Below are 23578 nucleotides of genomic sequence, written 5' to 3' on the forward strand. Positions count from 1 at the left end.
ATGATGTCCACAAGGTCATAGCAAGCCGCTATGGCTAACCTAAGACACTTCTAATACTAAACCCTAACTAACTAAAAGCTATTTGCAAAAACAGGCACTAGATGGAGCCAAAGCAACATTAACAACTGACACAGATAATAGATGCCTGCTGAAGGCAAGGCATCTGTTTCTTTCAAGAAGAACTCCCACAAAAAATGTATTTTCAGACCTGTTAGAAAGGTACATGATGTAAACTGTAGTGAAGGTAATCCTCTTACCAGTGACTGTATTAGTGAGTTATAACCTCCCTTCTAATCCTCTGCTGTGTCATGTGACCAACACTCTGATTCTCCATATAAAATACAGCATCTTAAGTGTGGACAGGAAGCCAGTTTCTCTGTGTATTCCTATGGGAGCATCAATGTCATTCTCATAGGAATAAATAGAGAAGTAGCTGACTTCCTGTCCTGTGTCCGTTGTAGACTGTGTTGGTCACATGACACAGCTGAGGATCAGAAGGGAGGTTATAGCTCACAAATACAGTCACTTTTTAACCTGTCAGCGTCGGGGTTCTGACGCAGTTTCTTTGGTAAGTCGTTGTTGGATTTTTTAACATGAACATGGTTTTAGATCATGCTATGATTTCCTGCTGTGAAAGACCCTCAATTAGGGTGAGTTCACACCACCAATTTGCATTCTTCTGCTTCTTTAAAGGAGTAGAACAATGAAGGTAACAGAAGCGCCTGATTTGCCGTATAACTGACCTAAACAGAGTCCATTGAATACAATAGTCTGTTTTACATTCCCACTAAAGATGACACCTCTAGTAAAACTAACTTGACCATTTTTCATGAATGGAGAGTAGTTCATTCTTTTTCTGTTCAGTCTTGTTGGACCTGAGTGAACAGTGGCCTGTCACGTAGGTTTCATTCTCAATCTCTTCTTAAATAAACTTAAAGGGAGACAACATCTGAATGACCTCTATAAGGCGTTGCATTCCCTCTACAGTGGACTGGTGGTGGCATACCTGGTAAGGTCAGCTGTCACTCATGGTGATCAGCTGATCAGTGCCACTTCTGTAGTCTGAAAGGGGCTGGATCACTGCAGACATTGGTGGCTTTGATCTCTGTGACCCCTGCCAATCTCATGGCATCCATGTGTCCCCGTGAATGGCCACAGTGGTGGCATATATTATGTGGTCATGAAGGACACTTCTACTCCCAGCTGTCTGTCATATTTTAGAACGGGTCTACTCTTTGTTTGAAGATGCAGAACAGACCCTTGGATGTCATACCTACTATTAAGTGTGATTCCACTTCCATATCACTCAAGTTTGTCAAATGTATGAGCAAAGCCATTAACTGTTCTGTTACCAGTAATGAATTCCCTCCAGCTCCAGTCGGATCCCCTTGCACTAACTGCTTAATCAGAGCACGGCTAAATGGTGAGAATTGAGGCAATTAATCAGAGTGGGACTGCTAATGATGTTGGCAGAGATATGTGGGATGTCATCAGGCTTGGCACCAAACCTTTCTTCCATGAGTGTATAATTCTGGATAGAACATGACAACACAACCTTCAGGAACTTAATTAAAACTATTACAGCAATTCTGCAATATCGGGCGCCATGTCAGAGCTGGTAACATGATGGATGTAATAACACGGAAATGAGTGCATTATGCTGGTTAAACAGGGCTATCCATCATTGCCACCACGATAGGAGTCCTCTGGATGCGATTACCTGTGACAAAAATGAGATACTCTAAAATAGAGCAGGTTGTAATTATTGTTTGGAATGGTTTACGACACTGGAGATATACCAGTAATGTATCACATGGATGGTTGAGAGTTGTACTTTTAAAGGGTACCTGTCATCGGAACCGACCTATGGAGCTATTTACATGTTCCTACCGTTCATGCTCCATCATTCATAAAATGGTTTTCCTTCAACGCAAAAATATTGTCTTTATGTAAAAAAAAATCTACTTTGAAAATGTACCCGACGTCATCAACAGGAGTCATTGGGGCGCTGGATGAGGAGAGTCACCCTCCTGATCTGCCGCCCATCTCGCTCTCACAGACCGCCCCTTGCCTCCTTCACGTCAGCACTTGGTCATGCGGAATCTTGCGCAGGAACAGAAGACCCCCTTGCGTTGCTGTGATCCTAACATGCGCAGTGAACAGAGGTGTTTGTACCTCTGCTTCAAACGCTGGCTGCCAGGACTGATGTCAACTAATGTGACGCAGGAGCGCCTGGAGCCTCAGGACCACAGACAGCAGTGTGTACACCTCCACTGACTGCATGCCATGATCATGGTAGCTCAAGGAGGTCTTCTGCGCCTGAATTGGATTTTGCACAGCCAGGTAGGAGGCAGAGGGGGAAGTCTGTGAGAGGGGGAGTGCGTGAGGATGACTTGCATGACTCTCCTCATGTATCGCCCCAATGACTCCATGAGCTACCCGTTGATGACATCAGGAACATTTTCAAAGTTGATTTTTGACATAAGAATATTTTATGAATGTATGAACATGTAAATGGCTCTATAGGTCAATACTGATGACTGGTTCCCTTTTAAAGGGAACCTGTCACATTAAGGCTCCTTTACATGACTGTATTTTTGGTCTGCTTCGTGCTTTTTGCAGATAGGATGTGGACCCATTCCTTTTTAATGGGTCCGCAAAAAAAAAAAAAAAAACACATTACACAGTGTGCTATCTGCATCCATGTCCATTCCATACCCTACAAAGAAGACAGAACCTGTCCTATTCTTGTCCATTTTGCAGACAAACATAAGCCTTGTTACAATGGATCTGCAAAAAAAAAAGAGGAGCTGAACAGACATAGATAGATAGATAGATATATCTCTATATCTATGTTTTTTTTGGAGAAAGAGTCAGTAGAAGTTGTCTTATATTTAAATTCCTGCTCATTCTGGGCTTTGAAGTCCAGGAGACGGTCCTATCATTGATTGACAGCCTTCCCTCTATGACTGGGTATACAGAGCTGTCAATCACTGATAGGACCGTCTCCTGGACTGCAAAGCTCTGAATGAGCAGGAATGTAAATGAATGAAATGCACGTTTTACTGAATCTTTTCCCACAAAACTATATATCGGTCTGCTCAGCTCCTTCTGCTCTATAACATGCTGCCTGCAGCCCAGGCACCATGTTTAACGTGTCAGGTTCCCTTTAAGAGTATGTATGCTTGGAGAAGTTTGTGCATTCAGTCCTTGCACTGAGCATACTCCGCTACTTGTGCATTTCTTCCTCTTCTGAGGGCTTTGATGTGGCCTCTAATCGATAAGATGGCTGCTCCATCAGCAGCGAGGCAAGCCGGTTTCCCTTATTCAATTCCTTTTAAGTGGGCTGAAGCCTTTGCTTCTAGCTGTGACCTTTTGGCATCATCTCCGCTTACATACTTGAGCGCCTGCACGGCTCTGAATATTTGGCACTCGCCGTCAACACAGCGCAGCTCTTAAACCCTTCGTCAGAGCTCTCAATTCCACTTGCTTCATAAATTATTGAGAAATGAATGTGGATTACACTGCAGAGAAGAATTGCATTTTAAATCCTTTGATCGGCATTTCCTTTTTGCCTGGTTTCAGGTAGAATAAATATGTATAAATATATATTTTTTAAAGATCTGTCCTGCAGGGACTCATTTCTCTCCCTTCCACCATTATCCCTTTGCGTTTGTATTCTGGCAGATGTAGTAGATGTTTGATTTTCTTTCAGATAGAATTTGGGTGCGTCATGTACTTGTCAGGTTGGAATTAAAATATAGACATTCCCTGAATTCTGACATATGTCTATATGCTGCATACAAATGCAGTCTAAAAGAAAAAGCAAGTGACATTTCAGGTTTTATTGGCTCTTATCAACGTCAAGTGGCGTTATAGTAACTTTGAGGTGTGCAATGGCACCATCATCACTTACAGTAATCCTGCTGTACAGGAAAAAAGTTGTGACGAATACCACGCTTTGCGCCCACTTGACGTCACCTACGTCAAGCTCACGAGACTCGATATGGTCACGAGTTACCAAAGCGTGATGTTACGCCCTCCTGAGGAGCAGGTAAGGTCAGCTTGGTACAGTTTACACAGACACCTCGCGGGCACAGAGAGGCAACTAGCTGAGAGAGCCTTTTCACTGCCGCAGTGAAAACAGCGCTGTCTCAGCCCGGGTATCTGCCACCAGCTTCTCGTTTGATATATGCCCGGTCCGCTAACGGGGTGGGAAACCAACCCGCGGTAGCTTATAACTAGGCCGAAACCCGGACGTGGGCATTTGTGATTGAGATACAAGATAGCACAAGATTAAATTATATATTTAATCACCTTAAGGGCACACTAGATATATCACAATATTCACAGAGAATATATATATATATATATATATATATATATATATATATATATATATATATACATACAGTGGTCTGAGGTTACAGATACAGGTTATATGAGTACAACAGGGTTAAGCAGAGTAAAAATCAGTTACCGGGTAAGATGAAAGTTCCTTTGAGTTGTGAGGTATTCTTTGCTGTAGTCACATGAAAGGCAGTGTTCTCAGCTAGTTCCTGGGTCCCCTTAAACACATTACACGATGTGACCCTTCAGAAAGACATGCCCGCTTGCTGGCACAAGCCTTTTAACCTGTAGCCGGCCCCTCCCGGCCTTTGGGAAGGGTCCACTGGCTGCAAAGGACCCACAAAACTCTTTAGGGTTCATAGCTCCAGTCCAGAAGGTCACAGGGAGATGGTTCTGGGACCAACTGATCCGCCTGGGTTCCGGCTACAACTAGAGTCCAAACATGGTTTAGTTGGTTTCTCTGGGGAGATATGTATATCTCCTTTTCCGGGCATCCCACCCTCAAACAAAGACCATGGCCGCGTTCCTCGTGGCCACCGGGACACAAATATGTATCCGGTTTGCAACTGCGATTTCTGGGCGATTCAGAATTCCTTATGAAATGTAGGTGCCAACATGTCTGGGAGGTAGCATTGATCCTGGCAAGGGCTGATACCTCCTGCTGGCTTCCCTAATGTTTTTTTCGGCCATATTTTACCCTGCTAGATGTATTTCACTCAGAAGCAGGGGGTGTCTTCCTTCTGTGAAATATTGTCATTTCTTTATCACGCTTGAAGAAGGGGGCTTTCTTATTCTCTGGACCCCAGAAAGCTGTGGTATTTTGTCCAGTCAAATACCGTACAAGGGACGGAACGTAAGACATCCTGATGCATACTGAACGGATTGCTTTCTACTCAGAATGCATTGGGACAAAGCTGAAGCGTTTTTTTCCAGTATTGAGCCTTTATCGGATTTGAATACCGGAAAAGAATAATGCTAGTGTGAAAGTACCCTTAGTCTATCTTTAATTGGATCCATCACCGAATTATAATATCCTACTGCAACCAATACACAGTCTTGCCTATCGAGCATATATTTCTGCAAATCATAGAGCACATCAGGTTTATATGGGGGCGGAATATAAATATTAGCTATCACCATGTGTACATCATTTATACTACATTGTAAGAAGAGATACCTGCCGCAGTCATCTACCTTACATGCCACAAATTCATATTTAAAGGATAACTGTCATATTTTTTATTTATTTGCTAGTTTATTAGAGCTAGGCATGTATACCTGAGTTAGTCTGTCAATGATTGTCAAAAGATCTGTAATTACCTTATAATAACAGCTTTCATTAATGTCCTTTGTCCCTTTCCACTGCTCCCGTAGAAGACCGTTGCTATGGGTCATCTGTCTCCGACTAGGAAGACAGAGGGGCGGTCCTTCACACTGCATGCCTGCATTAGGCTTCAGACTAAGGAGGCGTGTCTCTCAGTAATCCATTCTGATTGGCTGACAGGAAGCTGCTGGCTACAGCAAGTGTGTATGGGAAGTGAGGGAAAGCAGTTTGGGCCTCAGAGAACTGGCAGAGGAGCCATCTTGAGAAGATCCTCATAATGTAGGATTCAAAACAGCCGTAACTTAGGGCCAAAACTGAAGGAAAATAGTGATAAGTGAAGAAACTAAAGATTGCTTTATGCTAAAATTAATTTTTTGATGAAAATATGACAGTTATCCTTTAACTTTATTATGTACTAAAATGGATACTCCTCTCGAATAAGGTGGGTGTGTGTGTGTGTATATATATATATAGAATGATACCAACCCTCTATCCACCTTTTTTGCAACAACCTCACAGAATCCCTATCCAAATGTGTTACTTGTAAGCAGATGACGGCTGGCAAGTATCCCCTAAACCAGTCAAAAATAGCGAACATTTTTAATCTTTCTCTTAATCCTCATACATTAAGTGAAATTACTCTCAACAGTCACAAAAAAAAACAACACACCACTGTCTCTCCTCTCTCTCGCCCCCCCCCCCCCCCCAGAACCCCCTATACCTCCCCATCCCAGAGTAGCTCCCATTTTAAAAAAAAAAGCTCCAAAACTATGCATATATTACCCCTTATATCCCCCCCTCGCTTTTCTGCTGAAAATAGAAAACCAATATTAAGTCCCAGTCACTTCTCATAGGCTCTTTGACTCTGCCCATTCATTTGCTTCTTCTGGTGCCTTAAAGAAAAACACTCTATCCTGGAAACCACCCGAAGTTTGGCTGGAAATAACTTCAATCCAGCCTGTCTCAATCTTTTTTTATATCCACATATTTTTTTCTATGTCCATTAGTGACCTTTGAATAATCTGGAAATAATCTTATTTTTGTCCCTTCAATCTGAAACTTATCTAATGATCTAGAGTCTCGGAGAACAGCATCCCGATCTTTAGAGAGTAGAAACTTTACCAAAATTGGTATCGGATGGTCACCTGGTATTCTTTTTGGACTGGGGACCCTATGGGCTCTCTCTACAGCATAAAGATTAGAAAGTGTTCCAGGCTTACAGTTCTCAAAGAACAATTTCTCCATTAATTCCACACAATTAGATCCTTCCATCCCCTCTGGTATACCCACACATCTCAAATTAGTTCTTCTTGTCCTATCTTCTAATCTGTTAATTTATTCTCCATCTCCACCTTCACTTGTTTTAGAATCGCTAAGTCCTTCTCTAATATCTTCCATTGTTACTATTCTACTCTCCATCACCTGCAAACGTTCTCTCTTTACTAGGTCATCTCTAATCAGACTTGCATCTGTTTGTACCGTCCTGATCTGAGTTACTATATTTCCCATCACATTTTCAAGCCTAGTTACAGTATGTAAAATCTTTGACCATTTTAGCATCAGTTTCAAGTATTATACCACTCATAGCCTTACCCCTTGAACTATTTAGGTTAGATTTTTCTTCCATCTTGGGGTAGAAATCCTCTATCTCTTGCCTAGATTCAACAGACCTCAGTGGGGGAGTCGCTTAAGACATTTTGTTTCTGCCTAGTTTCCAGCCCAACTCCAGATCTTTAATTCGTGCTGGGCTCCTCTTGATTCTCCATGGCAACTATTAACTTTTACTTCGTTAAACGTACTGCATAAAGTCCCGCATAAACTCCTATATAGATAAAGGGTAACATCTACTTGTCTTTAAAAAACATCAGCTGGGCTTCACATTCATGGTTATTAAAATGCAAATAACTCCATCTCGCGATTGAGGCCATTTGGCGCTAGGGAGTTCAATCTGAAGATCCACTTACTTTCGCATCTTGACATTTGTTTAATAATGTCTCCACCTCTCAGATTTGGTTTTATTTTTTCAATACCCCCAAAGAAAGAACCAGCAAAATTACCTCCGTGGTATTGGGTATAATGACGGGACAGAGGATGTCCCTCATATTTTTTCTTTATATTATTGAGATGTTCCCCCATCCTGGTTTTTAATTCACGTTTGGTTCGGCCCACATATATTTTAAAACAAGGACATTTGATAAAGTATATCACGCCTCGGGTATTGCATGAAATATACTGATTAATTTTGTATTTATGGTGATTGTCCCCTATTTCTCTAATGGGGAACTTAGTTGTACCGTGTTTGATTTTCCTGCAATTTTTGCACATTTTGCAAGGGAAAAAACCTTTTTGTGTCAAGTGACTCAATTTCTTTATTTGGGGCAGTTTAACAGTGGGCGCTACCATAGTACACAAATTAAGCGCTTTCCTAAAGAAAAGCGCTTAATTTGTGTACTATGGTAGCGCCCACTGTTAAACTGCCCCAAATAAAGAAATTGAGTCACTTGACACAAAAAGGTTTTTTCCCTTGCAAAATGTGCAAAAATTGCAGGAAAATCAAACACGGTACAACTAAGTTCCCCATTAGAGAAATAGGGGACAATCACCATAAATACAAAATTAATCAGTATATTTCATGCAATACCCGAGGCGTGATATACTTTATCAAATGTCCTTGTTTTAAAATATATGTGGGCCGAACCAAACGTGAATTAAAAACCAGGATGGGGGAACATCTCAATAATATAAAGAAAAAATATGAGGGACATCCTCTGTCCCGTCATTATACCCAATACCACGGAGGTAATTTTGCTGGTTCTTTCTTTGGGGGTATTGAAAAAATAAAACCAAATCTGAGAGGTGGAGACATTATTAAACAAATGTCAAGATGCGAAAGTAAGTGGATCTTCAGATTGAACTCCCTAGCGCCAAATGGCCTCAATCGCGAGATGGAGTTATTTGCATTTTAATAACCATGAATGTGAAGCCCAGCTGATGTTTTTTAAAGACAAGTAGATGTTACCCTTTATCTATATAGGAGTTTATGCGGGACTTTATGCAGTACGTTTAACGAAGTAAAAGTTAATAGTTGCCATGGGGACCGGACGCCTACTTAACCCAGAACACAAACACAACAACTATCCCTGACGAAGAAGCCCGTAGGCTTTGAAACGCGTTGGATCGTTTTTGGTCTTTGGATTACTCCGTAGGTCAGTCGTGACGTCACGCCGCCTGTTCCGGAACCCTGTACCAACACCGCTCCCTCGCGCGCACGCCAGCCACCGGCCGGGGCGGCATACGCGCTGAGAGGTAGAGCAAGAAGTAACAGCAAACAAGAAGTACCGCAGAATCATTCCATCCCACTGCCTGACCGGACAGTCGGTGTTTTACTCCTTTCGATTATACCCCAGGTCCCGCCAGGACAAGGTAACCCGCCAGGATAAGGTAACCACCATACTTATCTATCCCATCACAATCCCAGCGCTGGTACCGAACATTAGTTTGTTCAATTTCTTTGCTTTATTTACCACTTTGGATCGGAGCAGCCGTAATCCATTTAGGTACCAAGCAGCGGCTCTGTCTGCCTGAGTGCATATAGAGAAAATTTAATAGCGGTAGCGCAGGCAATATTATATTATATATATCCTCTTGATTCTCCTTTGATCTTTTTCTCTCCTTTTTTTTTTTTTTTTTTTTTTTTCTTTTCTTTCTTTTTTTTTTTTTTTTTTTTTTTCTTCTTCTCCTCGTTTCTTCTCCCACCCTCTCCTTATTCTTTCTGACCAAGTTTTTACAGGAAAGAAAATGTCCCAAAGAAAGACAGGCACAATTATCAGCAAGTCCCAGTGTGTGGCAGTCAATAAATATCAAATAGTAAACATAGGGCAGCTCCAGACTCGCGCTCTCAATTTTCACACCGTCCAATATATTGTCTTTCATAAATTAATCTTCCACAATCCACTTCCAACGACCCTGAGGGCTCCATGTTAATAAGTTAGAGGTTAGGGATTCACAGGCATCCACCAAGCTTTAATTCATTAATGTTTGTTAATGTGAGGTTAGCATACTTATGAGGGGGGTACGTACAGTTAGTAAACGAAAACACAGTCCACAACACCCTTTCCCTCAGCCATTCATGGGGGAGACCCCTCCAACCACCTCCTTCAGCAAAAGCCTCTTCCCTTTTCCTCCACCTTCCAAGCGGGCTTGTCCACCGCCACATCAACCGCACGGAAATGCTCACTACCAGCAACCGTCCAGCCTTTCTTGCCCTCAATGGGAGTCTGGCTCCCTGCTGTATTTTCACCAGACGTCGGAGCGATCGATATCCGTCGGAGCCAAACTTATCATGCGGGACTGGCTGTCCTATCCAGTCTTACTCCCACTGCCTTCCTCACCACTCCTACACACTCAGCATCTCACATGGCCTACAGAGCTCCGCACCGGATAGCGAGGGGGAGAGGCAGAGCTTAGCGTGAAACACTCCCATGCTCCTCCACAATAGTGTCTAGGGGGAAATATTACTGATTTTTAGACTCATGATCATTGCTAATTTTCTGTTTTATATGATATCATATATATATATATAAACACACACACAATAGAAAAAGTAAGGCAGCGCCCACCTATAAACAATACTGCGGGGGCAAGCTTACCCAAAAATCCAGTCCAAAAAATAGAGCAGCACTCCAGGATAATGTGGAAAATAGTGGTTTATTCACCCATAGGTGACACAACGTTTGAGAAAGGCTTCATGTTGGAGCCGAAACGTTACATCACCTATGGGTGAATAAACCACTATTTTCCACATTATCCTGGAGTGCTGCTCTATTTTTTGGACTGGATTTTTGGGTAAGCTTGCACCCGCAGTATTTATAGGTTGGTGCTGCCTTACTTTTTCTATTGTGTTTGTGTGTTAGATATATCTATCTATCTATATCTATCTCTCATTGTATATCTCATATTCTTCACTATTGGGATTTAAACAAACTTATTCATCGATAAAGCTTTACTCTCGGTAGGCTGTAGGTTTGGGGCATCTCCTTTAACCTCTAAATGCATTTTTCTACATCCGACTACTTTTAACGATACAAATTTCTCCATCTTCAAAACCTATCACTCAGGGATTGGTGCCTATCTGTTGGTCATTTTTTAGGCTGATCTGAAGTGATTTTGAGCCCTGTCCCCTCAGGGCGTCAACATCTTGCATTCTTTCAGACAGAATTTATTTGGATCCTTCTGTGAAATATGCCAGCACTTGTACTGATGTGATATCCTTTCTCTAAGACTTGTATCACGTATGCAGCGGTTGTTCTGGCAGACAATGCCAGGAATAGGCTGGACAAAAAACACTGTGTGCAACATTGTTTGTCTGTTGTTTTGTCTGTCCGACAGTGAATGGGACAGAGCTGCAATACCATGTACAGCTGCTGTACAATGGATGGCGCTGTGCTTGGTAAGCTGCAAAGAGGATCGGTCGTCGGTATTTAACACCCTGTAAACCCCTTTAGTGCTTTCCTCTGGACAAAATGCTTAAAACAACATTTTTATTGGCCTGGTATAGAGAATGATGTAAACCACTACTGCCGTTCCTGTATTACCTGCCAAAAGATGGGGAAGTCTGGATCTTTTCACAAGGTTGGCATAACTGATGAACCTTTCCAGAGGATTGCTGTAAATATTGTAGGGCACTTGCCTATACCCATCAGCTTCAGAAAGGATTTCATCCTAACGGTATTGGATTACATTACAAGGTACACAGAAGCCTTAGATATATCTTCAATCGGAGCTGATAAACTGTTAGACGCCCTTTTATTTTCACAGGTAGGATTTCCCAGGGAGATGCTGACAGATCAGGGGACCCAGTTCATGTCGAACTTAATACAATTCCTTTGTAAGAAAATACCAGCGAAACATCTGGTAGCCATTCCTTACTACCCTCAGACTAATTGTCTGTGTGAATGGTTCAATGGGACCCTCAAACAGATGTTTAAGATGCTTGAGGAGTCCCAGGGACAAAATGAGGAGCATTTCTCCCGCACCTGATATTTGCTTACAGAGAAGCACCTCAGGCCTCACCGGGTTTCTTACCCTTTGAGCTCCGGTATGGAAACAAGTACACAGGCCCCCTAGATCTCATAGAAGAATCCATGGAGGGAGTGTGTTATTGTTGCACATCCAAAATTTGTCAGCGTTGGCCTTAATCACTGCCGATTGTAATCCTTTCCCAACTGGTTCAGGACCCGACTAGAGGGACAGCCATACTGGACTTAGTATTAACCAATAGACCTGACAGAACAACAGATGTGCAGGTTGGGGGACACCTGGGAAATAGTGACCATAAAGTAATAACCTTCCAATTGTCGTTCAAAAGAGCGTTTCTACAGGGAGGAACAAAAAAACCAAACGTCAGAAAAGCTAAATTTAGCCAACTAAGAGAGGCCATAGGTCTAACTAACTGGGACAAAGTCCTCAAAAATAAAAATACAGCCACAAAATGGGATATTTTTAAAAGCATCCTAAAATCTAATTGTGAGAGCTACATACCTTTTATGGGAATAAAAGGTTAAGGAACAAGAAAAAAACAATGTGGATAAATAGAACTGTAAAGAAAGCAATACATGACAAAAAGAAAGCATTTAAATCACTAAAACAGCAGGGTAGCGAGGAAGCATAGAAAAACTATAAGGAAAAAAAATTGAATATGTAAAAAAACAAATATCGTATTTTTCGCCCATAAGATGCACCTAGGTTTTACAGGATAAAATAAAAATATAAATATCAGGTCAGACCAACATTTAGACTTCCAATGTTAATCAGACCTCAGTTCACAGCCCCAATCAGACCCCCAATGTTAATAAGACCCCAATAAGACCCCAATGTGAATGACCCCCAATCAGATCTCAGATAAGAGCCCCATGCCTCTAATATCAGCCCCCATGCCTCTAATATCAGCCCCCATGCCTCTAATATCAGCCCCCATGCCTCTAATATCAGCCCCCATGCCTCTAATATCAGCCCCCATGCCTCTAATATCAGCCCCCATGCCTCTAATATCAGCCCCCATGCCTCTAATATCAGCCCCCATGCCTCTAATATCAGCCCCCATGCCTCTAATATCAGACCCCATGCCTCTAATATCAGACCCCATGCCTCTAATATCAGACCCCATGCCTCTAATATCAGACCCCATGCCTCTAATATCAGACCCCATGCCTCTCAGTTCAGACCCCAGCAGCCTCAGAACATACAGAATAAAGAAACCACTTACCCTTCCTGTTCCTGGACGCCGCCGATCCTCACCGACAGCGCTCTTCATCCTCCTGCTGTCGGCTGTGCTGTGAACTGGCTCGCACAGCACAGCCGAGCAGAGGACCAGGAAGCGGTGAGTTCAGAGCCTCTGGTGCTAATGACCACTTCCATAAAGGCATTCGCCTCATAAGACGCAGGGACGTTTTGGGCGAAAAATACGGTAAAAGCAGCCAAACCAGAGACCGAGAGATTCATTGCCAAAGAGAGCAAAACTAACCCTAAAGTTTTCTACAATTATATAAATGGTAAAGAGTATAAATCTGAAGGTATCGGCCCTCTACAGAGTAATGAGGGGGGAGGAGTTGCAGAGAACGATGAGGAGAAAGCAAAGCTATTAAATTTTATTTTTTTTGCTCACTGTATTCACTGAGGAAAACAAACTGTCAGATAAAATGCAGAATGTAAAAGTAAATTCCCCATTAAAAGTTCCCTGTCTGACCCAGGAAGAAGTACAGCGGCATCTTAAAAATATTAAAATAGACAAATCGCCAGGACCAGATGGCATACACCCCTGTATCCTAAGAGAATTAAGTAATGTCGTAGCCAGACCCTTATTTCTGATCTTTAAGGACTCTATACTGACGGGGGGTGTTCCATAGGATTGGTGCATAGCAAATGTGGTGCCAATATGCAAAAAGGGTCCAAAAACAGAGCCCGGAAACTATAGGCCGGTAAGTTTAACATCTGTCATGGGTAAACTGTTTGAAGGGTTTCTAAGAGACACTATCTTGACATGCCTCAATGAAAATAAGCGTGTAACACTGTAACAGCATGGCTTTTATGAGGGATCGGTCATGTCAAACTAATTTAAATTTCAGTTTCTATGAGGAGGTAAGTTCTAGACTTGACAGCAGCGAATCAATGGATGTCGTATATCTGGACTTCTCCAAATCTTTTGACTGTAGCGCATAAAAGGTTAATAAATAAAATGAGAATGCTCGGACTAGGGGAAAATGTCTGTATGTGGATAAGTAACTGGCTCAGTGATAGAAAACAGAGGTTATTAACGGTACACACGCAGATTGGGTCACTGTATACCTCAGGGGTCAGTATTGGGCCCTATTCTCCAATATATTAATGATCTTGTAGATGGCTTGCACAGTAAAATATCAATTTTTGCAGATGACACTAAACTCTGTAAAGTAATCAACACGGAAGAGGACAGTATACTACTACAGAGCGATCTGGAAAGATTGGAGGCTTGGGCAGAGAAGTGGTAGATGAGGTTTAAAGGGCTTCTGTCAGCCCACTAAACCGTTTTTTTTTGTTTTTTTTTTGCTTAATAATAACCCCTACACTGCGATTTATCCATACATAAGTAAAATAATAATTTTGGTTCAGTAGAATTTGCTAAAACCCTATTTTTATAATATGTAAATTACTTTGCTACCAGCAAGTAGGGCGGCTACTTGCTGGTAGCAGCCGCATCCTCCGATGGTAATGACGCCCCCTCCGCTTGTTGATTGACAGGGCCAGCGGACGGGATCTTTCTCCGCTGGCCCTGCCTGTTTTCATTCAATATCTGGCGCCTGCGCCGCGGCCGTATCTATCTTCAATCGGCGCAGGCGCACTGAGAGGCGGCCACTCACTCGGCCGCTTCATCCTCAATGCGCCTGCGCTGATGACGTCACATCTACACCAGGCGCATTGAGGATGAAGCGGCCGAGGATGAAACGGTTTAGTGGGCTGACAGAAGCCCTTTAACACTGACAAATGCACATGGGAAGGAATAATGCAAGTCAACCGTACATACTAAATGGTAAAACACTGGGTAACCCTGACATGGGAAAGGACCTAGGAATTTTAGTGAACAGCAAACTAAGCTTTAGAAACAAGTGTCAGGCAGCTGCTGCCAAGGCCAATAAGATAATGGGTTGCATCAAAAGGGTCATAGATGCTTGTGATGAGAATATAGTCCTACCACTTCACAAATCACTAGTCAGACCACACATGGAGTACTGTGTACAGTTCTGGGCTCCTGTGAACAAGGCAGACATAGCAGAGCTGGAGAGGGTTCAGAGGAGGGCAACTAAAGTAATAACTGGAATGGGGGGACTACAGTACCCTGAAAGATTAATCAAAATTAGTTTTATTCACTTTAGAAAAAGACGACTGAGGGGGAGAGCTAATAACTATGTATAAATATATCAGGGGTCAGTACAGAGATCTCTCCCATCATCTTTTTATCCCCAGGACTGTGATGAGGGGACACCCTCTGCGTCTGGAGGAAAGAAGGTTTGTACACAAACATAGAATAGGATTCTTTACGGTAAGAGCAGTGAGACTATGGAACTCTCTGCCTGAGGAGGTGGTGATGGTGAGTTCACTAAAAGAGTTCAAGAGGGGCCTGGATGTATTTCTGGAGTGTAATAATATTACAGGCTATAACTACTAGAGAGGGTTCGTTGATCCAGGGAGTTATTCTGATTGGAGAATTTTTTCCCCCTTAAGGCCCCTTTCACACGGGCGAGTATTCCGCGCGGATTGAACGCATTGCACCCGCTCTGAATACCGACCCATTCATTTCTATGGGGCTGTTCACATGAGCGGTGATTTTCACGCATCACTTGTGCGGGCTGCGCTATCAAGTGGACTAAGGTGAGTTAATTATTTTTATTTTTTTTTATTATTATTTTTTAACCCCCCCCCCCAGCACCATTTTACTATGCATTCTGTATTCAGAATGCTATTATTTTCCCTTGTAACCATGTTATAAGGGAAAATAATACAATCTACAGAACACCGATCCCAAGCCCGAACTTCTGTGAAGAAGTTCGGGTTTGGATACCAAACATGCGTGATTTTTCTCACGCGGAAAAATCGCGGGTGTTCCCGTAACGCACCCGCACATTTTCCCACAACGCCCGTCTGAAAGGGGCCTAAGTGGGGAAAATTGGCTTCTACCTCACAGGGGTGCGTTTTTTTTTTTTTGTTTTTTTTTTAATCCTTCCCGTGCATCAACTTGCAGGATAACAGGCCAAACTGGATGGACAAATGTCTTTTTCGGCTTTATAAACTGTTACTATGTAAAGGATGAGCAGCATTGTACTATAGGATGAAAAGGAAATGTACAACATATCACTGAAGAAGGCCTTACTTAGGGCTCTTTCACACTTGCGTTCTTTTCTTCCGGCATAGAGTTCCGTCGTCGGGGCTCTATGCCGGAAGAATCCTGATCAGTTTTATCCTAATGCATTCTGAATGGAGAGAAATCCGTTCAGGATGCATCAGGATGTCTTCAGTTCCGGACCGGAACGTTTTTTGGCCGGAGAAAATACTGCAGCATGCTGCGCTTTTTGCTCCGGCCAAAAATCCTGAACACTTTCTGCAAGGCCGGATCCGGAATTAATGCCCATTGAAAGGCATTAATCCGGATCCGGCCTTAAGCTAAACGTCGTTTCGACTCATTGCCGGAGCCGACATTTAGCTTTTTCTGAATGGTTACCATGGCTGCCAAGACGCTAAAGTCCTGGCAGCCATGGTAAAGTGTAGTGGGGAGCAGTATACTTACCGTCCGTGCGTCAGGGCGCCCAACGCGCATGGATGACGTGATCGCATGGACACGTCATCCATGCGCATGGGGCGCTCTGACGTCATTCTGGAGCGCCCCGGGACCCGCACGGACTGTAAGTATACTGCTCCCCCGCTCCCCACTACTACTATGGCAGCCAGGACTTTAATAGCGTCCTGGGTGCCATAGTAACACTAAACGCATTTTGAAGACGGATCCGTCTTCAAATGCTTTCAGTTCACTTGCGTTTTTCCGGATCCGGCATGTAATTCCGGCAAATGGAGTACACGCTGGATCCGGACAACGCAAGTGTGAAAGGGCCCTTAGGCTCTGTAGACATTGTGTTTCTTGCTCCTGTAAGAGGTGTGCTATCATGTGTCCAACTGAGGCCTGTGACAATTGCCATGCAATGGCATCTACCATCCATTGACTGCCATTGTAAAAAAAAATAATAATAACTGTATTGAGTGGTGTACTATGTTGTGTTGGCCCACTGTATAGGAAAGAACCGTATGCCCCACCACTTATACAGTTAAAAAAAAATTGACACTATTCTGGTCTCCGCCAGGTGACCGGGGGTCTATGGATACATTTAACATATATATATATATACTGGGAGATTTTTCCAGCATATACGTGAAACGTAGCGCACAAACTCAGTTTATATGTTGGGGGAAATTTTTTTTAAAATCTCCTCCTGCTTCAAGGATCCTTGTTATCTTGCAAGTCCTGAAATCTAAAACAAATCGCATGAGAAAATCAGATTTACAAGATATCACTGAAGAAACTGCACTACAACATGAAGATCCTGATGTCGCACTGCCACATCACATCTAATCATGATCAGTGGGGTCGCACTGTGACTTGCTGCTCCTGTGATGTATCCAGCAATGTTGGATTTTTGGTTACAAGTTGCACAAGACTTTGTCATCACTGCAGGCAGGTCCCAGTCGCATGCAACTTGCATTGTGGTCTATGTGGCTATTTATATGTTGATGACCTAGCTTTAGTATAGGTCATCAATATCTGATCTGTGGGCGTACGATTCCTGGCACTCCCACCGATCAACCTTTCAAAGAGGCCGCAATGCTCCTGTGAGTGCTGCGACCTCTTCCTAGGCCAGTGACATCGCATTCTTTGGTCACTTGGCCTAGTTGCAGGTCCGTCTCATTCAAGTGAATGGAGCTGCCGTCCCAGGCACAACCACAATACAATGTAGGGCGGTGTGCTCGGTAAGCTGTAAGGAGGCAGGATAACTGTCACATTTAGACCCTAATCTCCATTTTCATAAATGTCGTTACTAATAACATGATATTCCAGAATCAGTTACTATTAGGCCTCTTTCACACGGGCGAGTATTCTGGACGGGTGCAATGCGTGAGTTGAATGCATTGCACCCGCACTGAATCCCGACCCATTCATTTCTATGGGGCTGTGCACACGAGCAGTGATTTTCACGCATCACTTGTGCGTTGCGTGAAAATCGCAGCATGCTCTATATTCTGCGTTTTTCACGCAACGCAAGCCCCATAGAAGTAAATGGGGCTGTGTGAGAATCGCAAGCATCCGCAAGGGAGTGCGGATGCGGTACGATTTTCACGCATGGTTGCTAGGTAACATGGTTATAAGGGAAAATAATGGCATTCTGAATACAGAATGCAAAGTAAAATAGTGATGGAGGGGTTAAAAAAATAATAATAATAATTAACTCACAGAGTCCACTTGATCGCGTAGTTGCGGATCTCTGTCTTGTGGATCTTCCCCATGTTATAAGGGAAAATAATACAATCTACAGAACACCTAAACGAAACCCGAACTTTTGTGAAGAATTTCGGGTTTGGGTACCAAACATGCCGATTTTTCTCACGCGCGTGTATAACGCATTACAATGTTTTGCACTCGCTCGGAAAAATTGTGCATTATCCCGCAACGCACCCACATCTTATCCGGGCAAAAAACATGATGCCCGTGTGAAAGAGGCCTTAGACTGACTTAGACACCATGTTTAATAAGATTCAGCCCTTAGCAACCAGTCTGCATAAAACTGCAATTTCACTGTTCAGTTAAGATGGCCGCCACTGCTCTCACCCTGAGGCTAATCCCGCCTGCCCTCACTAGCCAGTAACAATAGCCCCCCAAAAGTGTCAGTAACCAGAGCCCTCTCCAATAAATGGTTAATTTCCTGCAGCACAAAGGGGTCCTCTTACCACATGTTGCTTTCATTTATACACTGAGAAGATGGCAGATCTCCCTTCCCTGTTGTGCGCTGCTCCAACTCTGCATTCTCCAGCTCTGCTGACTGAGGGAGCGTCTGCCAAGCGCAGGGACAGGGAGAAGTGCACACAGCCCAGGCACTGTTATCAGCTGCTGGGGAGGACCTGGCTTTAATCATTTACTTACAGTCCCTGGCTGTCAGTAATCTGACCTTGCACGCAGCGTGCTTCTGCGTCCTCGGTCCTTCACCAGATAGACGGACCATGCCTAGCAACCCTATTTTAAGCACAGGTAAAAGTAGGCAGTACAGGGAACAAAAATGTGGAATTAAGGGGTAATTGAATACATAGTGAAAAGTTGAAATAGGGCCACCAAGGTGATATTAATCACAACAATCCAATACTCAAAAAAAAAAATATAATAATAATACGACGGTTATCATTTAACGCCGCACTGCGGCCTCTGATCGGCATGAGTGTCGAACTCTCACCGATCCCGAAGATGGGTCATCAGTGTAGTACTCTCAGAAAACCCCTTTCATTGTTGAGTGACTGCTGTAGTTCAAAGCAGTAAATTGACGTATATGCAGTCTTATGCTACTGTTTTTCTTTAGTTGAAGTCAGTCAAAAGCGTTACAGGAAGTCTCGGTGTAGCCCCAGCCTTAGGGCGGGTTTACATGTCCAGGTTTTCTTATACAGTTTTTGAAGCCAAAACCAGGAATGGATTAAATAAAGTTGAATCCCTTCCCCTCCGTTATGATCCACTCCTGGTTTTGGCTTCAAATCCTGCATCAGAAAACCTGGGCGTGTAAAGCCAGCCTGAGCATCCTGGTGGTCCACACTGATCTCTCACGGCCATCTTCTTGGACATTAACTTTTCTTTATTCACTTTTAGATTCTGGTTCAGAAGTTTGCACGGAAAACCCAAAGCATCTTTTCCAGCCAAATGTCAGAATTGACCACTCACGTCATCATGAAAACAGGTAGGTGCACGGGCTGTTGTGGCTTCATCCTTTCCAGTACTAGTCTCCATTACATCACACTGAATCAAGGCGATTTGATGACCCTAAAATGTATATCGAGTTGTTGGGATTTGTACGGATTATTTCCACACAGAAAGGTTAATGGAAATTGGTTCTGATCAGTCGTAAAGCTTCCTCTAATCCCTCCTAGGAGAATCATTTTGCAGCTTGCCTTCAGCTTATCTACAGTTTAAAACCCAGGACTAGAAGAGAGGTGTGGGAATGATTGTCTAAAGTGTGACAGATCTTATTTTGAAGCTTAAGTATTGTGATTTTCCATTTGGAAAGGTTCTCCTTCCTTCTGCAGGGAACCCAATCATGTGTTTTGCCAGCTAAATTACTGATGGACCAGTAATAAACTTTGCCTAAGCTGTAGAGGATTTAAAAAAATTTCTGCCATAGTACAGTTACTTTGGTTTTGATGGTGGCTGAACCTGACGTCGGCCATCTAATGTGGATGGAAGCCTCAGGACTTGATCAAAACTGTAGATGGCGGGGGAGACAAGGATTGGGCAATTGGATTTCAACATGCAAAATCTCTTTCTTCTTTGAAAGAGAGGTGTTTGACAGCGGATTACTTCCTGTTTTCCATTCAGAACACACTTGACCAAGCATTCAGCCAACCGTTATCTAAGTTGTATGACCAGCTTAAAGGATTAGAAAAACATGGCTGTATTATTCCAAATAACAGCCCCACACCTGTCCATGGGTTGTCTGTCTGGCATGGGGGGAATCCAGTCAGTATCTGGTGTGGCCATCATTTGCCTCACCCAGTGCAACACATCTCCGTCACATAGAGTTGATCAGGTTGTTGATTGTGGAATGTTGGTCCACTCCTCTTCAATAGCTGTGCGAAGTTGCAGAATATTGGCAGGAACTGGAACACGCTGTCGTATATGGCGATCCAGAGCATCCCAAACATGCTCAATGGGTGACATGTCCGGTGAGTATGCTGGCCATGCAAGAACTGGGATGTTTTCAGCTTCCAGGAATTGTGTACAGATCCTTGCAATATAGGGCCGTGCATTATCATGCTGCAACATGAGGTGATGGTCGTGGATGAATGGCACAACAATGGGCCTCAGGATCTCGTCACGGTATCTCTGTGCATTCAAAATGCCATCAATAACATGCACCTGTGTTCATTGTCCATAACATACGCCTGACTATACCATAACCCCACCGCCACCATGGGCCACTCGATAGACAACAACGATGACATCAGCAAACCGCTCACCCACACGACGCCACACACGCTGTCTGCCATCTGCCCTGAACAGTGAAAACCGGGACTCATCCGCGAACAGAACGCCTCTCCAACGTGCCAGACGCCATCGAATGTGAGCATTTGCCCACTCAAGTCGGTTACGACGACTAACTGCAGTCAGGTCCAGACCCCGATGAGGACGACGAGCATGCAGATGAGCTTCCCTGAGACGGTTTCTGACAGTTTTTGCAGAAATTCTTTGGTTATGGAAACCGATTGTTGCTGCAGCGGTCCGGGTGGCTGGTCTCAGACGATCATGGAGGTGAACATGCTGGATTTGGAAGTCCTGGGCTGGTGTGGTTACACTTGGTCTGCAGTTGTGAGGCCGGTTGGATGTACTGCCAAATTCTCTGAAACGCCTTTGGAGACGGCTTATGGTAGAGAAATGAGCATTCATTGCACAGGCAACAGCTCTGGTAGACATTCCTGCAGTCAGCATCCCAATTGCACGCTCCCTCAAACGTTGCGACATCTGTGGCATTGTGCTGTGTGATCAAACTGCACATTTCAGAGTGGCCTTTCATTGTGGGCAGTCTAAGGCACACCTGTGCAATATTCAGCACCTTGATATGCCACACTTGTGAGGTGGGATGGATTATCTCGGCATAAGGAGAAGTGCTCACTAACAGATTTAGATAGATTAGTGAACAATATTTGAGAGTAATGGGACTTTTGTGTATGTAGCTCATGCAAAATGGGAGCAAAAATGAAAGTGTTGCGTTTATATTTTTGTTCAGTGTATTTTTTTCTTGTGGGGGACTAAGACATTTGACTGCGGAGCCTGTTGGGGGGGCATGGACTGATATGAGTGACAGTCTGTGTACGTCGCTGTGGTGTATGTTGGCATATATAATTAATCAGCGCTATGAGCAATTCTCTCCTAAAAGCTCCAGTGCGGTAGTAACTGTCATTCAGTGGGTTGGAGAGGCGTTCTGCTTTCCATTCAGTCCTTCAGTTACATCTGACAGTATAGGACTAAGACATTTTCCTGTTCATTGTTCTTTCCTATGAACCAGACATTAAAACGTTTACCGGTCAGCTCCTCATGGAAAATTTCAGTGTTTAGAATAATCCATCTGCGTCATAGAAGATCAAAGATAATGAGTGAATCAAAACTCATGTAAAAATAGGCATTGCTTTCTGCATTTTAATAGGCAAACGTAGCGGTGACTACATCTGTACCAAGACAGCCCTCACCCTGGCTAGTGCCGTAGGCCATTAATTGGGCTTGATTATCTGCCGGTGGGCGGATTGAAATGCCATCCTGCTTTTCTCCACTTGTTTTTCCGTGCTGTCCATGCCTAAAGAGGACAGAGAGTGCTATAATGAGTGACACACCACTTCGATCTGGATTGTGTCTTCTCCCCGCGCTGCGGCTGTGTATATATATGAAATGACTAAGACAGTCCTTGGAAGCTTTATCCATCTAATGTGCCCTGGTGCATGTGGGAATAATGCAGGAACGGCTTGCCAGCAATAGCAGTAGTTTTTTAGCTGGCTGAATGAAGACGATTGTGACACATTTCCTAAATTGACGTGGGCAGGTTTATGAATATTATTATTTAGGCTGGATATAGAAGGAAATGGATCTGCACATGATTAAAGGGGTATGATTAGGGGGTGCGGTCCAGCAGCCAAGATGGCTGGACGCAGATAGTAAGAGCCAAAGGCTACATTCTAGGAAAAATCCTGGCTCTCACACCATTTAAGAAAGAAACAACTCCTCAAAGAGCCCTGACAAGGAACAGATTCACCACCGGTGTCTCCCGTTCTGCGGTGCACATGAGGCAGGAGTGTTGCAAGTCCTAGAAGCCATAACAGCATGTAAAACCTCCCTCATGGGGAAACTAGAAATTGACCTGGGGCTGTTACGTCAAGATATGCAAAACACGATGAAGAACGTATTTCACGCATAGAAGATGTTACAGCCACTGTCCCAAGGACCATATCTGACCTAAATACTAAAGCAGAAACATGGAAGCAAAAAGCAGATGACCTAGAAAACAGGCTTCGTAGAAATAACATTAGAATTATTGGCCTGCCTGAAAGAGCAGAAGGACGTAAGCCAGACGAGTTCATAGAAAAATGGATAAAATAACTTTTCCCAGAGGCAGAATTCTCCTCAGCCTACGCTGTAGACCGGGCGCACAGACTACCGGCAAAGCCTCCACCGCCAGGGGCTCCACCTCGCCCTGTGCTCGAGGAAGCGCTTAGGCGCGAAACGGCCGTCGCCACATTTATTTGACTACTTTGTATGTTTGTCCGCCCCATGCCGTTTGTCGTATCCACGTACAAGATCATGAAATAAAAAGAATGCATCTCTGGTTACTCTCTTCTGTGTTGTTGTAATTAGGCAAGGCTGAGCACCACCTTGATGACAAGCTACAACCGAGGTGAATACTAAAAAGGTTGCTGTTGAATATATATATAAAAAAAGGGAAAAAAGACGCAGTGCCACTTCAACTATTTTAGAAAACTTTTTTTTTATTAATATTGCACTGTTTCATATAATCACACTCATTGCACTAAGCTCCTCATATGCCAACGCATGCCTACCTTGGAATCATGGCTGAGTTAAAAATATTA

General features: G+C 43.5%; 1 protein-coding gene across 1 annotated transcript in view; it reads left to right on the forward strand.

Annotated features, from left to right (window-relative positions):
* BRCA1 (BRCA1 DNA repair associated) overlaps positions 1-23578 on the forward strand; it is a 145880-nt gene that overhangs the window by 83948 nt on the left and 38354 nt on the right. The window contains exon 16 of the mRNA XM_040436854.1: positions 19599-19686. Within this exon, the coding sequence (XP_040292788.1) occupies positions 19599-19686 (88 nt within the window). The remainder of the gene's footprint in view (positions 1-19598; positions 19687-23578) is intronic.

This window comes from Bufo bufo, chromosome 6 (genome assembly GCF_905171765.1).
Source record: "Bufo bufo chromosome 6, aBufBuf1.1, whole genome shotgun sequence".
NCBI lineage: Eukaryota > Metazoa > Chordata > Amphibia > Anura > Bufonidae > Bufo > Bufo bufo.